Source organism: Apteryx mantelli, chromosome 14 (genome assembly GCF_036417845.1).
Source record: "Apteryx mantelli isolate bAptMan1 chromosome 14, bAptMan1.hap1, whole genome shotgun sequence".
NCBI classification, from domain to species: Eukaryota; Metazoa; Chordata; class Aves; order Apterygiformes; family Apterygidae; genus Apteryx; species Apteryx mantelli.
The window spans coordinates 20,912,984-20,934,090 of record NC_089991.1 but is presented as its reverse complement, the minus strand read 5'-3'; the positions used below and the strand labels follow the sequence as shown (position 1 = coordinate 20,934,090).

Sequence of the window (21,107 nt, the reverse complement as noted above, 5' to 3'; positions counted from 1 at the left end):
CCAAAAATATTCCACTTCATGGATTTTTTTCTGGGGCAAATTGTAACGAGTCAATGTCTACCTACGTAACATTACCAAGTTAGACACAAAAGGCAGTTTTTGTTATATTTTGTTATATTGCTGAACTTGGGACCCTAGTTTTCGTAAGTTCTTTATTAGATTAAACTTAATCATGAATATAATTTAAGTTGACCCTTTGAGACAGGAGAAGAGGAGAGAACAAAGTCCAATATCAATGCCCAACAAAACTCAGATATGCTTTGAAATTTTTTCATTTAATTAATAAAATACATACCAAGCATGCCTGAATGCAGCATCAGACAAGCATCTAAATCTTGCCATAAGTAAGTTATAGTACAAACGTTGCTGTGACTGATGTGGTCAGTTTATTGCATTCTAGGCAGATGATCTCAGATTCAAGACCTTGGACTACTCTGCTTTTACAATGCTAGTCAGGATCAATAATAAATTTTGTTAGGCCTTCCCATGCTTGTTCTGCCGTTCAGCACTACCAATAAAAATAAAGCTTACTCAAAGTAATAAAATCACTCCCATATAGCTACTCACACTGGGTGTTTGAATCAGGGAGGGATCTGCAACACAGGTTTAAAAAGAAAACCTATTTTCTGCTTGTGGCTTATAAACCAAGAGACTAGGTAATAAAACAGTAGATGAAGTTCACATCATTTAGTCTGACCAAGTCTGGCTACTCTTCTGTTTTGAAAGTGGTAAGACAGGCATGTCAGATGGGGAAGGGAATAAAACGCACAGGAATCTAAGAAAAGGGGACATGAAATTTTGTGATGAACTACTGAACAAGCAACTCGTGCTCTCCTTTTAGCGATACAATCACAGGCTTCATCACTATGCCAGCGGATGCACGGCTCAAGAGATGCTATAATCCAGCTTCTTCGTTACTGAAAACTGCGTTCAGATAGAAGCTTCAACCATACGTTGTAAGACAGCCCGCAATGCTGTCCCTTAGGAACAGGCCAAAAGACATCGTTAATCTATGGGTCCAAAACACTAGATTTTTGAGTTATAAACTATCTTGGAAAGAGCCTTTCTTCTGCTACAGATCTGGAGGAAAAAACAACCAACCAAGCAAACAAGCGCACGCGCACAAGCTAGAGGAAGCCACCAGAACAGAAGGCATTTAAAACTAAGAAGGAACCTGCCTCAAGACATGCCAGTGCTTCAACCTTTTCAGCGCGTTCCTCATCCAATCTTCTGTTTGAGTTTTTACACTTGGCCAATAAATACCTCTTATTCTAGCACTCGAACGAGATTTATGATGCACTGCAAGTACTGTGCAATTAACAGATTTAATGCCTGATTCATTTCCCTCTTCAAAGGGAGCCTGGAGAAAAGCACAACGGGAGATGGCTGGATTCTGTAGCTGTGGGTATATCATACATATACATGATATAATGCTTCCTCTACCACTGTTGTAAGTCAGCACATCCCTACTTTTCTTGTACACATATCAATCCTTTTTCGCCATTTAGGTCCCCGGCTATTACTCATTCTTTAGTTTAATCATTTTGAGATTCTTCCATCTTCGGTATGGATTTTTACACACCATCCCATATTTTCACCATAATTTATCAATTGCTTTTTCCACTCCATTTCACCAAATTTCTAATCTCATTTTCCCAACTACACTGTCTACAGTCATAACATAGCAGTGACTTTAAAAATTCAATACGCTTCACTAATTTCACAATGTGTTAAAAGAGATAACATAGGGAATACATTATTTTCATCTCAGGGTGATTACTTTAGCTTGCATATCAGAGACAGTGGTATACAGCTAGAGGAGTAAGATATGCATTTAGGCAAAAGGAATTCAAAGCCCTGAAACCGCACATAGGTATTGACCAACTATCAATGAGAGAAACCCAAGCAAGTCTCTTATGTGCAAGACTGAGCATTTACCTCTTCCACATTTTTAATCAGCGTTTGGTAGACGTTTTCTTCTCGATCATGCTAATAGGGATTCATCCAATCCAGCAGCACATTTGTTTGAGCAATTATTATAGATGCACCATATCCTAATAAAACACCCTGATCAGAAAGGAATTCTAAAGGACACAGCTTAGTAGTTTGCTTCTGGGCTGCCAGTCTTAAATTCTACGTAATGTCAGTGCTGAAAGCAAGCTACTTTCACAAGCAGTTAAGACTACATGAGGGACCTAGCTCAGCCTGCAGGTTACACAGGACTTGTCTTTCAGTTCTGTTCATTTACTTTGTCCCCATCTTTTACTGGTAAACAGAAATTCTTATTTTTCTTCCCATCTACAATTCACTGTATGCCTCTGGTCTCTAAATTACACCAGCTTAATTCACACAGGGCAGCCTCTGGACCATTTTTACTTCAGGTTGAAGTAGTTTTGGCCAAAAGATAACATTTTTGAAGGTGAGGGTACATAACATCACAATGTTCCTGAATAAATCCTACTGTCTAAAGACAGTATTTCTGAGCTAAGTTTTACCTTGAATATGCTCAAAAGTTTATATAAGACTTCACCTCCTCCCATTAAGATTTCTTTATCCCATTTCACTTGCCATGGTGCTGCAATCCATTTAGCTGGCTTTGCTAAGTTGTTGCCATTTCTGCGACTTTCCACCTGGTATTTATCCACTTTTACAGTATTTAAGTTGAAAGGCATATTCTAAATCTTATGATATCCCAGTTCATCTCTCAACACAGCAAAACCTATTCAGGTTACAGTCCACCGGGCTAAGAATAAAGAGACAACAGGGTAAAAACAAGATGTCCAATACAGCATCATGGTGTCCTCAAATGCAGGGGCTCATTTGCATGACACTTACTGTAACTGTAGAAACACTCTCGAGCTTTGAATATGGTATGTATATTAAATATAGGTTGCATAAACACTGGAAGAAAACTGCTCTGAGTCCAATATTTATGCCAAACTGTTTTCAGGATTTCTTATTAAATATTTAAGGTCTAGCTTTGTCCACCACCTTTGTTCAAATGGAGTAGCAGCAGCAATTAACCTGATTCTGAAAATCTATGCCTTTAGCTAAAAAAGATCATGCATTTAAACTTTCTAAGTTCCAAAAGAAGTGAAAAAGTGGTAATTTTCCATAGCCGAGTTATGTTATAAAAAAATGAGGGAAAAGAAAGACTGTATAATTCTATGTAATTTCTATACAAAATTTAAGAGACGAAACATAGTACTGAAGGGTTACTCATTTTGATGATAATAGTTTCTCTGAAGAGCAGAGATTGGTTTTAGGATAAGTATCATGGATGGTCTAAATATGTTTGATCCTGCTTCCATGTTGGCCTTCTGCCAAACCTTTGGGAACAACAGGTTAATGTTCAATTCTGTTGAGGAACAGGACAAACCAGCTTCAAGACACACAGCTTTGATTTCACGTTTTAGATAGTCACATGGAGTTAAAAAACAGAAAAACTAAACAAACAGAACAGAAGATACTCACGTTCCCCATGTATTCTGAAAGCAGATCCTGCAAGGCCTGTCGCACTGCATTACACTCGGCGACGATACGTTCCCGCCGGTCATCACGCGTGCAGGATGAATCAGCCATTAAGGCTGCTCCACTAATGATGCTCTCCAGGCGCTCTTCCAGGGAAGGCCTAAAACGTTCTTCGCTGAAGGTTGACGGATCCACAATAATTTGTTTCTAGTAAAATAACGGTTTTGGAAATTAGCAACTGGACTCACAAGTAAGCTACTGTTAGGTCATCAAAAAGACCAACATTTACAGCAAGCCCTTGACTGGGCATAAAAGGGAACAAAACACAATTTTGGCACTGAGGGCGATTTTTGTGAGCAGTTTAGTAAAATTACCAAAAGGTTTCCCAACAAATTAAGTTGCTAGTCATTTCTTATGCTTTTTTGACAGCTAAACAAAACTCGGCCACAAGAAGTCTCGTTACATGAATGGCAAAATCAAATGTGCCAGCATAAATAAGGTTCAAAGTATGGAACTCTTTCTTAACTCTATGTCAATCTGGACATGCCTTAACTATTTAAGTTGTCAAATGTAATTACTGCATCATGAAGAAAAAAAAAAAACAGGAAAAACAAACATCCAAAATTAGCCCTATATATAGAGCTCTGTTGTCTTAGTTTATCCAGTCTTTCTTTCTCTTTACCATTATGCAATTATGAAGGTAAATACAACAGTATTCTCAAAAATTTTAAATGAAACATCAACACGAATGTTTAAAATAGCAGAGAAATCAATTTCTTCAAGGCAGAAAAGCATCACAGGTTTATCTTAGCAGAGTGTATTAGTAAACACAGTTCATACCGAGAGAGTTAAGGCTGAATCAGCAAATCTGAGGAATTTCAAGGGGCCAATGACACCACCCACAAAAATTTTACAGGAAGAAGCTGCGCAGTATACATCACCTTGGGAGGATTTTCCCGTGGTTTATTTAAACAGGTTCTGCAATTTATCATGGAAAACGATTTAGCCATTTCAAGGTCTGGTGGTTTGTTTAGGTTTTGGGTCCCCCCTCATTAAGGGGAGGGGGAGGATGTTGCTAGCTCTTTATAAAAGAAGCCCCAAACTTTTTGAAATAGCAGTTTTCAGGGTCAGTCTGGATATCAGCTAACTCCACATTAACGCCACAGCCACTGCTTCCCTTCCCAGACAGCAATTAGTCTCCCTAATGAACTGCACAGCATTTGCAGCCAGTTTAAAAATACAGTGCATTATTATTCCAATATTCGCCTTATTTTTGCCATGAAGACAATACAGCAGTAATATGCTACAACTCCAAAACTGCACTGTATGAAAAAGAGAGATGCAGAGGTAATGACTATCTTCATATCTTCTAGTAGCCATTTAATATTTGACCATCGCAGTAAAAACACTGGGGTGTCGGGGAGAGTGGCGGAGGGCGCTGGGAACCTCTCCTACAAGAGCCCAACAGTGCTTGAATGGTAACAGGAGATGAGGTGCAGGAATAACATCTGCGGAAAACCTCCAGACGGCTGCTTTGTCCCTCTCTTGGGGCAAGGAGAGGCAGCCCGAGCGATGGGCCGGTGTCCACGCAGGCCGGCCTGCCAAACGGGCCTCGCTGCTCCTAGGGAGCCTCACGGGTAACGGGAAAAGCTCCAAAGCTCCATGTGAACAGCAACACTCAAAAAGACAAAACGCAAAGCAAAAAACAACAACAAAAAAACCCCCAAACACCTCTGGCCACGTATTAGAGTGTTCATATAGTAAAATATGGCCCTATATTAGAAATCAGAATAAATGGTTTGAGCTACATTAGCCACTGTGTGAGCTTGGACTGAATTGTTTCTTCAAGTTTAAACACCAAAGCCAGGCCTCAATGTTGTGTGCTGTTACAGAAACTGCCTGCCTGAACCTCTGAGCCTCGGAGTGTTAACCAGATGCCTGTTCTTAAAATTTATGTAGCTGAACACACAACCAATGGAGTTTAAGAAAACCATAGTCAAAGTAACCACGCCATACTCTTATTACCTAGGAGTTCATATAGAAACACTTCAGATGGGGCACAGGGAGAAGTCAAGAGTATTTTTCCACTAAGGAGAGGGTAAAAGAAGTCAAGAAACATGGCAGACAAAGTAACGTAGGGGACCTAGAGTCTTAAGAACAAAAAGGAGAGAGGGAACAATACTTGGCAAAAACAAAAGTAGACCCTCACTCAGAAAATGTTTATGTTAAATGAAGTTTTAGAAGTAAGTTAGTGCCAAGTTGTTTAAAACCCAGAGAGTGAATCAGTGGTAGACACAAAGCTTGCTTCAAAAGCAAAGTATTCTCATTAAAAATGTATAGCTATCCTCTCTAACCTACTGAACGTAAGATAAAGCATATGACAGATCAGTACAACACATCTGTTTGAAATGACTTCATTCCCAACCAAAGATCACATTAGCTTCCCACCTTGTGTTCCTCCCAATAGGTAGTTTGGACAATTCCAAGTGCATTATTCACTTTTAATAAGTCATTTCTGTCACCTACCAGAATACATTACGGAATAATCATTTTCAAATAAACCAAGGGCTTACACCTAATGTAAGAGCAGAGTAACTGCTATTTTGGAGCTAGTTTAACTTGACAGCTCTCAGTCTTTGAGAACAGCATTGTTCCTTTCTGTATTCTATCAGTCCCATTTTGGAAAAGATATATTTTTTAAAACCAAAAGCCTAAGTCACCTGGGACTTGGGTTTTTTTCTAGTAGAAAGAACATCATCTCTCAGGTAGTAATTTAAAAAAAAGAGGCCAGATGCTGCTAGTAAATTGAGTGAATGAAACCGGGGGTTATCACTTTTTACATACAGGTTCAAAACTTACATCAAAGTTGTTCAGGGCATAGGCCAGTTCTCCACCTCCGCCTTGCTGCTGAGCGGCATCATCGGAGGCAGTCGCCTGAGCGGCATTGGAGATGCCAGTGACCGCCTGCTGCAGCTGCTTGTAGATCAGGTCCCTGTTAGCCTTATAGGCGGCTACATCAGGGTGCTGCAGACAGGCCTGCGAAGCCGTGTAAAGAATGGGAACGTTCTTCTGCAGAATTCCTCTGGCAGCTGCCATTTGATCACGGTGACCCACATCTTTCAGTTCCTATTAGGAAAATTAAAGAGAAAAAGCATTTGAGAACCTTTCCCACATTTTGTATCCATATGCTATCTCCCCATCGCCTCAAAAGAGGAGCGAGTGCTTGGCTTAGTATGTTCAAATCTAACTTAACCTTGAACTTTCCCACATCCCTATTCTTAAGGGCTCAACTAATTTCAGAATCCAACAGTTAAAGATTAAAAAAAAAAAAAAAAAAAAAACCCTCAAGTTTACATCTATAGAGTTACAAGGAATGCCAAGTCCTCAAAACATTGTTTTACATTTTTAGATAACTTAAAAACCAAGCTGTTTTTTAACTATCAAATGAACAACTAGACTAAATGCACGAGGCTTCCTCTGGAGACAACTGGGTTTTGTAAATCAAGTCACACACATGAAAAGCAGCACAGGATCAATCTAAGTTGTCACTGTCTTTTGTAAAATATGCTTCAAGATGCCTAGATATAAGTGACAAGCGTCATTTAACTGGGGGGTGGTGGTGGGAGAAGGCAATCACTAACAACCATTGGCATATTAGTCTATTGGTTCCATTTCACAAGTGATTAATTCAACTAATTTGTGCAACCGGCACAGAGATATTTAGTAAGAAACCTATATACTTATTCTATATGGAGCAATTCAACAACAGGAGTCGCAAGCAGTTTAAGAGCATTTATTGCCTTGCCAACACAACCTTACTGCCATCAGATTTTAGATACATAACCAACAGGCAATCTTTTCAAAAATGTACCCTGTTTATTTTCAAAGTTGAATCCACAAAAAACAAGCAGCATCAGAGGTACATTCGCAGTTTCAGTTTATACAGATCAGCAGAACAAAAAAGAAGAAGAAGAAGAAGAAAAAAAAAGCAGCTCTACAAGGATTCCACTGTTTCAGATAAATCAGACTGCCCACACCTGTGCTTTTTGTTCAAAACTTACCTACAGAAGAATGAGTCACAACAGCGGTGTTGAACAAAACAAATTTTACATGCAATTTAAGATTAACCACTAGCTATACAAATACAGCACATACCCCCTAACAAAAAGGATTGTAAACCCCTTCTCAAATGGGCATTTCTGTGCAAGACTAACCAGCCATGCTGCAGTGGCACGCACTCTCTCAGAAACAGCTGAAATTCTATCATCAGCAGTGACTTTTGTTCCCTGCTTAAACGGACTGTATAGCACATCCGCATGAACTATAAAAGCGGCGTGGGCTAGCCGTGAGAGCACGAGGTACTCACCATGGCTCATTCTTTACCCACACCAACAGCGCTTCAAAATCGGAAACGCGAGTTTGGAGATGCACCGATGCAGTTCTACAGAAGCAGCAGCCCATTAAGGTACTAAAACCACGCTGCTCAGTGTTGTCATTACATGTGCTGCATAAATAATGTGTTTTTACTAACAACGTACTGTATCAGAAGCAGCATACTACAACTGAACAGATTTTCTGCTTATAGTACAAGATTAGTTCAATTTCCTAAACACTGTTGAGCACAACAGAAAGTACTCATCAAAAAAAAGTTACTAGCAGCAACTGGTACCCCAAAACAAGCAGCAAGGCAACCTCTCGTTCTTATTTTGAAAAAGAAAAAAAAAGAAACAATATACAGAACAAAGAGCTGCCATCACTATACCTGTTGTCTTTTGGCTGCCATTATATTAAGTTTGTCGACTTCTGGTTTGAGGGCTTTGTATTGTATACCCAAATCCTGTTCCGTGCCAGCATTCCTTAACTTCAAGATACCTTCTTCCACCTAAAAGAGTATACATTCATATATTTTTTCCAAGTGATCCAGTCTACAGTTCAGATAAAATAATTTAGAATACACTTTATAACAGACAGAAAGCAATCTTCCCCTCTTCCCTTTTATTGTTTGGGAAAGATACACTTCAAAGGCTAATGGTACTTAAGGCTTCGCTACTACTTTGCACTCACCAGCTACCAGAGCCAATTACACATGTCTGAAAGAGCACAAACGAGCCCAGAGGCCTCACGGAGCTGAGGCAGTGGCCATCGAGGGGGCAGGGGAGATCCCTCAAATCTCCACTGCTAAGTGGGCCCAGTAGAGTCTCATTTCACTGCAAATTCTGTATTAATCGCTCGCCCTCCTCTTCATAAAAAAAGCTTCTTCAAATATTGCCCATCCGCTTTATTGAGTCAAGTGAAGCTACTCATTTCTACTAGCAACTAGGCATACCTACCAGCTGTAAGCAAGTACCAATAAGAAAACCAAATTTCTTCTTTAAGAAAGCAGGTTACCGCATGCAGTTAGTACATCATAATACATTTAGCTTCAATACTAAAAGTTCAGAATAAAGTGCAACACTGTCAAAAGCAACCGACAGTGTAAAAATGACTGATGAACATCAGTTACGCACATTCTGCCAGCAGAAAACCCCCTGCTCCATAAGGGAGCTGCTGCCAGCATGTATACTGGGGTCAGCACACATGCATAAAACATAGACCACTTGACAGTAAGCTTAGCATGCTGGGCACTGGAAAGTGAGTTACGGATAAGAACCACACTTACTACTTTAAGTTGAACGAGCAGCTTGTAGACATCTGCCATGTCAGCCAAAATAAGCAATCGGGTAACGGCAGAGAGGAGGGCACGGGCCGCTCGGACCATGTTCCCGCGTTTCACTGAAGAGCAGGGGTCATCGGCAAACTCCCCAGAAGCACTCTTCATCAAGTCACCTGCGCAGGAGGAAAAGGTTGGCACACTTTAACGTCTCACATCAGTTCTTAGGGGGTTCTAAGGGTTTCTGGACAAGCCAATCCAGGTTTGAAAACAAAACGCATTTGCCTAAATACATCCAAGCAATTAAGATTACATGTAGTTGCCTTTAAGTATTTTTATCACATGGAATTGGGGAGACGGGGCTGAGGGGGAAAACAACAACAACGACGACTTTGAATTAACACTTTGGTCTTTGTTTCAAATTATACGGTATTTTAATATGTCAGAATCATATCTGACATATTTGCCTCTGGAGAGGCAAATACAGCATGGCATAGCTACCACGTGCAAGACTGCAGTCTCCAGTTATTTCATATAACTATTTAAATACAACTATGCAGAAATTTCACTCCCCTCTATGTAAGATTGCAATGCTTTCAAAAATTAAGTGAAAGTTTAGATTCTTGTGTGTGTAAAAGTTAAGTAAAAAACAGGAGAAAGTATTACAGACGTACAAGGAAGTGCCACAAATTCATCAGATAGCAAAACAATTCCGAGCAGTGACCCGGCTAGATTTCATGCCGATTGCCTCCCTTTATAGGTGTGAAGGGCTACAAAGAAACCAGCTATACAGCTCAGCAGTTTGCATACAAGGCAATGCATTGTCTACTAAAATACTTGAACATTTTATAGCCTGCGGATCAGCATCCGTAGGAGGAGGAGGAGGGAATTTGGATTTCACATGGTAACAATGCAATTAGTTTGCTATGAAAGGCAAAGGCCCCTTTACACAATTAGAGAAGTTCATCCAGAAGGCATTCAGAAAGCCTACGAGTCATTTCTGCATATATTCAGAGCAGTAAATTCTGAAAATTTTCCCTTTCTGAAGTAGCATTTTGCTTTCATAGCAACAAGTTTTGGAATCTAGATTATTGTTCTTTGATTTCTTTGCACTTCTGAAACATTTGGTGAACAGCTAGGATTTAGTTTAGAAAATGGTAGGTACTCAAAGCCAAGGATTTGTGGGTAAGTGGAGATGACCAGAAAGCACACAAAAGCTCTTTTATGACTAAACTGCTGTGTCAGAGGCTTCCTAAACCTGCATGAAAAAGTGTCTGTATGGCCAAATGCCAGAACACAAATAGCACACGTCTCACAGATGAGAAGAAAAGAATCTCAAGTAGTACTTCACAAGCAGAGGCAGACACTAACTCCCAGCAATCCACTAGCAAATGGAGCTGGGCTGGATTTACACCTAAATCCCAAGATGAGCAGCAGTATCATCCTGCCAATGGCTTGCCTACTCCCACGGCCAGGTAGTCCAGGATGACACATCCCTGGTCTGGGAAGCGTACTTTAACTGCTCAGAAATCATCTACCACTGATGAGCAAGAGATTAATCATTCACATGCCTACCATTAAGTAATTAATACCTCGCCCTGGAAGAGTTTCTAGCACCCAAACGTTCTCTATCTTCATAGAGGACTACAGCCCGAACACAGTTGCTTGTTTGTCCAAGAAATTACATCAAGACACTCAATTTTGTTCAAATGCTCCCTCATGTGCTACACCCCTCCATCATCTTAAAATAGTACTATGACGAATGACATATAACATTAAGGTAAACAATTTGCTGCCTCAGCACTGCGACATGTAAAAGAAAGGCTTCTGGACAAGCATAGACCAACTCTAACTATCAGACTAAAGCTCTCCCTAACACAACTTTTTGAGGAACATGACTCATTAGTTTAACAAGTGTTAGAAGCCTTAGCTTCCTAAATGGGTGAAAGAGCATCTGTTCCAATGCTGAATACCTGCAACCAGCAAGGAGATTATGAAAGCCATAAGCTTCAAGTTATAATTGACATGACTTTTCCTCGTTCCTTCTGTAAGAGACTAACAATAGCAAAATTAATTTCACCACCACAAGCTATAAAATCTATTAACAATAGCAGTATTTAAGACATGTCAGAGACAAGGTTCATGACATCTGCTCCCTCCCTCATTTAAATAAATGTGAAATTCTTACTTCCTAAACCTCTAAAGTAGAGCAACGTTGTTTTCATTACTTTCCTGTCCGAGACAACTCAGAGGTGGCCACTCACTTTGTTTGAAGCTTAAAAGTTGCTACCAAGGCTAAAAAAACAAAAAACAAAAAACAACAACAACAAAAAAACTTCATTCCATCTCTTAAGTTGCAACCTTACAAGCCAGTCTGAAATAAAAAGTTATCCTTTTTTATTTTAATGAGAGATTTTAAAAGATTCAGCAAGTTTCAGACAGCTTGTCAAAGTGTTAAAAGATAACCAGCTTTTCATAACTAACAGCAGATTAAATTTAACATTGTTGCATATATTTTTCTGCAAATCAAAGAAAACTAGTTTTCAGACTTCTTTTACAAAGAAAAAGCAACGCAGAGTGGTTACTTAAACTAGATTCAAAGGTACCAAGAGTAATAAGAAACTCTGCCCCAGCTTGGGTATGCAGCTACTGCATTATGTGCATGCATTAGGAGATCCGATTTGATCCAATATAAGCTTTTCATGTTTGAACCAGAGGTAACAAAGTTAGTTAGCCAGCAGAATTTCACGAGTTGCAATGCAAAAGGGTCAGACTGTATGACTCAGATTATGCAACTGGTATGAATTCTTATATGAATAATCTGTTTTTCCAATATAACCTTAGATTTTCACCAGATATTGCACAGGGAAAGAAGATAAAACAGAGTCAAGAAAAGAAGAGACAAAAGTAGCCATACTGTGATCTTGCCAATAAAATACTAAGAATTCAATTAAATCTAACAGAACAAAGCCCATTTCAGAAATGCTAAGATTTTAGTCCATCAAAAGCAAATTACCATCTTCTAGTCTCATTCTCACTGTGCCCACGGGGTCTGAGAGCAGTTGCAGACAGCACTATTAATCCTCCTCCACAGCGTGGTAAACGATGACCATGACAGAAAAGGTTTTCTTTATATGAACACCTTACTAGAAAATGGTAGGGGAGTTCGGCACAGGCAGTGCAGAGACAACCGACACGCATTCAGCGCGCACACAGGCACAAATGCATTTTTTTTTTTTCAAGGTACAAATTTGTGCCCATACATCCGTCATCTCCTACCCATCAGCACCTTCCAGTTTAAAGCCTGTGTCCTGGCTGCTTCACTGGCGGTATTAGAAATGCGAAGAACTCCATGAGCATGCCAGCTCTTGCACACTCTTCCTCAGCATTTTAAAGAGTCATTTTTACTGACCTGATAAATATTTGGGCGTGCACCAATTACGCCTTGCTTTGGTTACCTTGCAGAGCAGTGCTCCCATTCAGGGATTTTACAATTCATTGCTCACTGGTGCCCAGGCCATACTTCTCTCTGCTCGTAATACCGTATCAGATTTCCCTAATGGCTGGCTATTCCCCACCAAATGAAGATAAGGATGAAATCAGAGTTTAAAGACTGTATTATCTTGGATACATAAGTCCTTCTATCTTCCCACTACTGCCACCCTCAGTGTCCAACATGAGAGACCAAGCAGGCTGTTCTTGCTTTTCTGCGCTCCGGCAGACATTTGCTGTTTCTTTATTCAAGCCCCTATTTCGGATTTCCTTTTGCCCTAATCAACATGGGTGTTGATAGTTATGGAAACAAAAGCTTCCGGTAATTCCTTAATCTTGCCTTCAGTTCCACCCATCTGCTGTGTATAACACTCACCTGTGGTCTGCCTAGAGCTGTCCGAGTTCCCCTAGGTGGGGCTTTACAAAGCTCCCAAGTCCAGGGCAGGGGGATTACTTGTAATACATGGCACACTCCTAGAACGTTTTTCTTGGAGGAAGCGAGCAAGAGAGCTCTTTGCAATGTCTCAAGAAATTAAGGTAACTGATCACAGCAGAATTTTAATCTGAGCTTTCCAAGAAGAATTCAGTGTTTAACTTTATGTTATTCAAGAAACTGGCTTTCTTATGTTCCTCTGAAAACTTTAAGCAGTGTATAAAGTGCAGCTGAAAAACTTTCTTCCCCTTTTATAATTTGCTCTTTTGTTCAGTTTTAGAGAACTTCATTTACAGAAGCATAGGACTGAATGAGATCATGGTGAATCAGCAGGTCCTCTCCCCTGCAACTGGAGGTCACCATGAAACGCAATCCAAATCCACAGGATTCATAAAATCATCCATTCTCCCACCTCCAACCCTACACACAGATTAAGCTTTTTAATTTTAAGACTTAATTTTTCATCCTTTATGTGAAATGTCCCACTGGAAGAAGTGCAACAGTAAGAACATAGCTTATACCTTGGGTCTTCAGACTAGTATACAGATATATACAGGAAGTGAGCTGTGGTCATACTTGAGGAGAACAGGAATAGAGAATAGCTGTCCTTGTCAATATGACCTGGAGGAAAATTTCTTCTTAACCCCAGATTTTGCTGCCAGTCTCAGTGCCAAGCATGTGGGTAAGAAACCACTTTGGTTCCAAAATACTTCCCAACAGTACCAGGACAGCTAAACACTTCATGCACTTCATGGTACGACCAATCTCCAATGCTTCAGAAGAAGGTAAAGCCCTACATAAAGCTTATGGGAGGAGAGAGTAGTAAGATAAGACCACTCTTGCCCCTTTTTTGAACCAGCAAAAGTCAAGAGACCAAAGTCTTAAAGGGCCAGAAAGCCTACTTTAGGATATTTCATGATAGATCTAATATTAAGATATTTACATATTAATATTTAATGATAAATATTAATAATTAATATTGAAAGCAAGCTGTGATTTTATTTATTTTTTCATTCTAAAATCAGAAAGACTTAAATGATGCACTTACACTGATTTAGTATGTAGCCATACTATCCTTCATTCTAAATAGCTGATTTCACTTTGTTTTTACCCCAACAAATAGATTTTTACAAACAAGTGCACTCACAAAAATCATACACCCCATCTCAATAATCTTTTGCCAGGCTATAACCACAAACACACACAGACAGAATCACAGAATAGCTGAGGCTGGAAAGGACCTCTGGAGATCATCTAGTCCAACCCCCCTGCTCAAGCAGGGTCACCTAGAGCACGTTGCACAGGATTGTGTCCAGACGGCTTTTGAGCATCTCCAAGGAAGGAGACTCCACAACCTCTCTGGGCAACCTGTTCCACTGCTCGGTCACCCTCACAGTAAAGAAGTTTTTCCTCATGTTCAGATGGCACAAACTGAAACACAGGCAGTTCCCATTGCCTCTCGTCCTGTCACTGGCCACCACTGAGAAGAGTCTAGCCCCATCCTCTTGACACCCCTCCCTTAAGATACTTGTGCACATTAATAAGAGCTCCTCTCAGCCTTCTCTTCTCCAGGCTAAACAGGCCAAGCTCTCTTAGTCTTTCCTAATAAGAGAGATGCTCCAGTCCCCTAATCACCTTTGTAGCCCTTCGCTGGACTTGCTCCAGTAGTGCCACATCCCTCTTGTACTGGGGAGCCCAGAACTGGACGCAGTACTCCAGATGTGGCCTCACCAGGGCTGAGTAGAGGGGGAGAATCACCTCCCTCAACCTGCTGGCAACACTCTTCCTGATGCACCCCAGGATAACATCAGCCTGGGCCACAAGGGCACACTGCCCTTGCCATGATCAACTTGTTGTCCACCAGGACCCCCTTCTTCGCAGAGCTGCTTTCCAGCAGGTCAGTCCCCAACCTGTACTGGTGCATGGGGTTATTCCTCCCCAGGTGCAGGACCTTGCACTTGATTCTGTTGAACTTCATGAGGTTCCTCTCTGCCTCTCTCTCCAGCCTGTCGAGGTCCCTCTGAATGGCAGCACAGCCCTCTGGTGTATCAGCCACTCCTCCCAAACTTGCTGAGGGTGCACTCTGTCCCTTCATCCAAGTCATTGATGAATAAGTTGAACAATACTGGACCCAGTATTGACCCCTGGAAGACACCACCAGCTACAGGTCTCCAACTAGACTTTGCACCACTGATCACAACCCTCTGAGCTCTGCCATTCAGCCAGACATACTTTTAATTTTCTCTGATGAGACAAGTTATCTATTGTCCTAATCATCTTCATAATCTCTGTCTGCATTCATTCATCTCTTTTTATCACGGTAACTAAACCTCTTGCTACTCTAAATAGAGGCATTATTAATTCTGTTTTCCTGCCTTCTGCTGAACAGTGTGCTATCCATCCCTAATCCCCCTGCTGTCTTCACAGCCACATAGATGCTGGCCATTCACAATCATTCTCCTGCTGACCAAGGCATCCAGAATTTCCTCTCCACTTTTGCCTCCAGTTGCAAAATGCAGATAAACGCATAAACAACAGGAAGTTTTGCTAAGCAAATGACTAGGCTTTATATTACACTTTTTCTCATTTCCCCAGTTCATGAATCCAGCCGGTCTACCACAACACTGGAAACACTTCTAAATTCACAGAATATAACTGTGTACTTTGCAACTTTGTATCTCCTCACTGTCATTAGCGCTGCTGAGAACAGCAGTCCTCCCAAAACAGATTGCTGAGTATTGGCAATAACCCTTCCTTCTGTGGTCTGCTCTATCTCATTTTCCATGATTTGCTTCTAATTACCTCAAAGGATTTTTTTCCCCTCCCCTTAGGAAGAGCTGCTCCACTCTGCTCAATCTGACCAAATCCTGACACCATGACAGACGCACAGGCTTTTATCATGGTCATGCCGCCCCAGCAGCCCAGCCATCCTGCGACTGCGCTGCCGCAAGAGGCAGCATGTGCCAATTGTATTCAGGTGAATCATTTAAGTCTAATAACCATCCACCCTCAGCTTCAGAAAATGGATATAGCTACCGTCTCCAGGCACCAGATTTCATGCAAGCTGTAAATAGTACAGAAGAAGTGAAACAATGTTAAGGTGGAAAGTTATTTCACTCTAGAACCTTTCAGCTATGGATCCTGCTTCCTCCGTCAAAGATCTCCAGAGCAGGGGAAGCTTTGGCAACAAGCCTGCATACTCTTGAAATCCAGTGGGAACCAAGAAACAAATGAAACTGTTGTACTGAAGCTTTTCTATCAATCTTTCTTTCCTACCAGCTTCTCACTGTAATATACAACTACAAATTCAGCTAATGGCGAAATTCCTGAAGTTGTCCATCTCGAGGATTGAGTACAGCTCCTCCCTCATTAATACCACTAAGGGTCACTTGAAGATATCCACAGTTGAACTCCGATTCCCAGTACTGAGTAGCAATCAAGAATTAAAGGCCTTGAAGTCAAAGGGGTCTTTGTTGTTGATTGTTGTTGTTGTTAATTTAAGCCAGCTCAGCCCCTTATGTTGATGTTTCACTGGTCTGTCAACCAGGCTATTCCAGAACTTAGAACCATTTTCAACTAATATTTCAGCACTGTGCAATTTCAGCTACAAACAAGTAATTAATGCTAATGAGTCTTTTCTTTTGCTGCAGCACCACCATTAATACCAGTTGACTGGGTTTCACTGAAGCATAGAAAAGGCTCATGAGTGGAAGAATGATAAATGATTTATGAGCAACAACATTTACTGGTTCAAATTTTACAGTAAGTCAGCTCCATAGGCTTTTCTTACAGGTCTTGTCCAAGGAAGTAACAAGGAAAATGGTAAAAATCAACATTAGATGTGGGAGAGGAAGTATAGAAGATTTAATCAAGATCCTTGCATTCTGTTTATTGCTGCTGCTATTTAGCATATTCAAAACACCCAGCTCAGTCAAGGATACGCAGTTCTTCCTCCTACAATGCTGTCTTAAATACATCCAAGTTTTGAAGAAGCTATTGACAAATACTTGAGAAGTGTTTACATAATGTTTATAGGTAGGGGAAAAAAGTTCACTTTTTAGCCTAAACTGAGCTTTAAATGCGCTTTAAAGTATCAGCCCTTCTCTCTTCTGAATCTCTTTGTGGGACATCTGATTTCCTAGTCTGCCCAGTTAACACCTTTGCTAAGAAAACCCACTGAGACAAGATGAAAACCTATGCAAACAAAGAGCACAGTCATTAGAAACAACAGCTAAGGGACATGGAAGTACTTCCACTTGCTAGGAGAATTTCTAGTTTTAAAAGCTATCAAGCACAGATATCTTACCTTGCTTGCGAACATCTTCCACAGCTGCTACTAGCTCCTCTTTAAGAAACTGACTCTCTTTTGCAATTTTGTCTCCTTTCTCCAGGAAATTCTCTGTTGCTTGTTCAACTGAAGCAGCCAAAACATGGGCCTTTTTAGAGCGCCCTCTTTTTTTATTAGAGGGGCCCTTGTTACTAGTATTAACCAATGTTGTAACCTAAAGGTGTAGACGGAGGAAAAAAACAAAACATAAAACAAATTAGAAGTTTATCGATTTGAGAGCTGCACCACATGCATGCATTTTTTCCAGACAGCATATTTGCAATGCCTGCACTGTTGCCAGTTCCAAAGACTAGAAATACTTCAAACTGATGGCAAACAACTTAAGTATTTTTTATGTCTCTTTAAACATTACTGTGCTTCTTGATTCATTAGATATGCATTATAAATTCAGCTAAACTGCTCAGAGATTTTTCTTAGCAGCAGCAGCAGCCCTGAAAACTTGATGTTAAAAATTGAGACATATTTGTGTATTGACAAATGCAGCCTCAGTAACAGGCCAGAGCTATTTAGCACCACTATAAAAAGTTTAAATGCCAGTTTAGGATAATTAGCTTGTGATAGTTCTCCGCAGACTTTGGACATAAAAGACACAAAACAGGCTTGACATGATTATCTACAGAAATCTAACACAGCTTCTTTTCAGTCCAAAACAGCAAATATAACCGCCAATGCACTAAATGCTAAGCAGAGCACTTCCTAGAGCCCAGTATTTCCTTACAAGAACCAAAACTGAACTGTCACAGTCCTCCTGCAATCAACAAATATTTACAACTATTCATGGTTTAGTCTAAAACCCTGTTAGTAGCCGGTCACCATGGGCCAGCTGACCATCTGTTATCCCCCGTTAGCTCAGGACAGTGGAACCAATCTCTTCAATCCAACAAAACAATCCACATACATGTCTCCGTTTCTCTTTTTCCTTTCTTTTTTTTAAGTCTAGGAAAATGCATACAAAGCTACTTCAGAGGAACGTTAAATCACAACACTAAAAAAATTACTGCTCTGGAAAGCCCAAGGACTGCTGACATAAAGGTCCTCAGAGCTGAATCCATCTTCTCGGCAGACTGATTCAGAGCAGGAAAGCCCTCAGCAGGGAACAGCACTGTCTTTTAATGGGGAGCACTTGCATCTGGTAGTCTCAGTTCATCATGCACTACAAATAAAGAAGTAGTTGCAACAAGGCAATTTATCCAACCTTCCTCTAGATATTTTGCCAGACAAATCATTCACAAAATTTGGGATTGCCATTACAGGCAGTTGTGCTACTTGAGGAAGTTTGCCAACTAGGACAGTTTCTTTGAAGGAAAGGTTCCATCAATAACTCTGGCTTCAAAGTTGTATAGTAGAGCATCCAACTGCTCATCTATGTATCTGGAGGGAAAAAACGGCAAGTTATTTCAGCGATACAATCTGTGGCCTGGCAATTAAAGGGATGTTAGTACTGGAAAGAGAACTTGATCATTTACAGTTCTCACTTTGCAGGAGTGGTGTCTAGTTCCTATTGTTAATTTAAAAATTCTGTACCTCAGGGCAACTATGCCAGAAAACTAAGTTACCTCTCTCCAATGCACTTTAAGAAGCCTGTAAGAATCTTTTCCAAGAATCTTCAAAATGCTCAATACATACAGCTTTTATTTACAAGACTTATTCCAGCCTTTCCTATATTCTTAGGTACATTTCACTGGGAAACATACACCATGCAGAAATAAGTTTTTATTTACAAACCCAGCACAAAGCATAGGCAGGAATTAATATAAACACACACGTGCACATCTTCTTTTAAAAGATACATTGAAACTGTAACAAATCCCATAAAAGCACATTTCTCTTGTGGAACTCAGATTACTAACCCCTCCTAACCACTGGCTGTTCTAGACACGTTGCACTCTTCATAGGAAATATGAAAATGTTGCTTCATTGCCTTATGATTAACACAATGATATATCAGACGCCACCATTTATCTGGAGCTCTCTCCAAAGGGAGCTCTATTTATGTTTATCACTCTAGTAGGCAATCTCAAAAGAAAACTTATGAGACTTTATTTTGTCACATAAGACAAAAGCCCTAAAACCCTAAAAATTCCTGAATATCACAGTTTGTAAATGACACATAACAGCTTTTTAAAAGAGAAGACAAGTAAGAAGTACACCCCTTAAAAAACAGGTGAGAAACAACATATCAGCAATGAAACATTAGTTCTTGCATCCATTTCTGCACTTTGGCATAAGTGAAACACCGTGTCTTATCAGGAGCTGAAAAAGCACAGCCTTTCTAGAGCTGTGCCCAATAGCACTGTTAAAATAAAAGATGAACAAAAAATGACTTGAATACATACTTGCCATCACTAGTTTCGTAGTGTTTTTACTTATACTATTTAAAGCTCTGAAAGTTATTTAATTGAAACAATACATCAAAGCAGGTAATAATCCTTGTTTGGCTGGTTTTTACCTGTGTAACAAGAGGCTCAAGTAGTCTTTCAACTGCCAGTGTTCTTATCTCCAAGCTTTTGGGGTCCCATTTGAAGTTAACATTGCCTGCAGTAACAGTAGTCATTTCTAGAAGAAGAAGAAGAAAAAAAAAAAAAGAAAAAAGAAAGAGAACGAGATTAATATAAACTTTGTTTCAAATAACTCTATCCAACTTTGTGTGGGGAAAAAAAAAAAATCAAAACAAACCCAGAGGATACTAAACACAACACAGCCATTGTGCATTATTTAAGTTTATACTGTGTCTGGAAATAGCAGTTTTGGTTTAACTTGTGATAATAAATATATATTAAAAAAAATGCTTGCTATAAAATATATAGACATTATCTGCACACTTTGGTTAGGAAGTAAAAGAACCCAAAGAAACAAACTACCCGAAAGCTGCAGTATTCTATCAGATGCCAACCGAGGCATCGGGACAGTTACTCAGAACAACGAGGTACGTAGGTAACGTTTAATCTGTCCCCCACCGGCTCCCCAGCAGTGGGAAAGGACCTCACGGGCAACGCGGGCGCTTTCGCCACGAAGCGCAGAGGGCAAGGGGCTGAACTCTCCCAGGTTTCTGCTGCCGCCGGCGAGCCAGGCTGGCTCTCCCGTGCTCCCCGACCGGGCTTTGAGAGGCGGCCTGCAGCCGTGGGGGAGCAGGAGGGAGCACTCGAGCTCCAAAAAACAGGAGAAAATGCCCCGTTTTCTCAAGCATTACTCAGCTGCACCACCAGCCACTACTCTAAGTGCTTTGTCAAACACGGAGCCGGCTTCCAACTCAAGTAATTTGAACTGCCAGTTTATTCCAATTCAACTTTTGGAAGTACAAAGGTAAAATAATGCAAATGTAAGCCTTATAAAGCCAGAATACTAAGTTGGTTCATATTTAACGACTTACATATCTATTACGCTTTCCCTTAACATTTACACAGGAGCAAAAAGCAGATTTGCATGAAGAGATCTGTTAGAAGCTGTCACGGAGCCTTTCCTCCTCATTACAGTTTTCTATTAAAACCCCAGTGGAACAGCAAAAATGATTATGGGAAAGGCTTAGCAAAATTACTAAAAGAGTTCTGATTTTGAAACCAATAGTCTGAAAAAGGTTAAAGAATTAACTAAAACCGATCTTCAGATTAACACCACGATACTGAATAGTGCAACAAAGAAATAGCCAGATGATTAGAATCATAATTTCAGGAAAAAAAAACCAGGATTTAAAATATTTACAGAGTCCACAGAAG

At 40.3% G+C, this 21,107-nt stretch overlaps 1 protein-coding gene across 1 annotated transcript in view; it reads right to left on the bottom strand.

The window, feature by feature from the left end:
- The window catches only part of CTNNA1 (catenin alpha 1), a 119,979-nt gene that overhangs the window by 82,327 nt on the left and 16,545 nt on the right, over window positions 1–21,107 (bottom strand). Inside the window, exons 2-7 of the mRNA XM_067305168.1 lie at window positions 19,844–19,950; window positions 17,353–17,548; window positions 9,131–9,297; window positions 8,234–8,353; window positions 6,331–6,597; window positions 3,475–3,678 (exon numbers count right to left, since the gene is read on the bottom strand). Coding sequence (XP_067161269.1) covers window positions 3,475–3,678; window positions 6,331–6,597; window positions 8,234–8,353; window positions 9,131–9,297; window positions 17,353–17,548; window positions 19,844–19,948 — 1,059 coding nt within the window. The 5' untranslated portion in view covers window positions 19,949–19,950. The remainder of the gene's footprint in view (window positions 1–3,474; window positions 3,679–6,330; window positions 6,598–8,233; window positions 8,354–9,130; window positions 9,298–17,352; window positions 17,549–19,843; window positions 19,951–21,107) is intronic.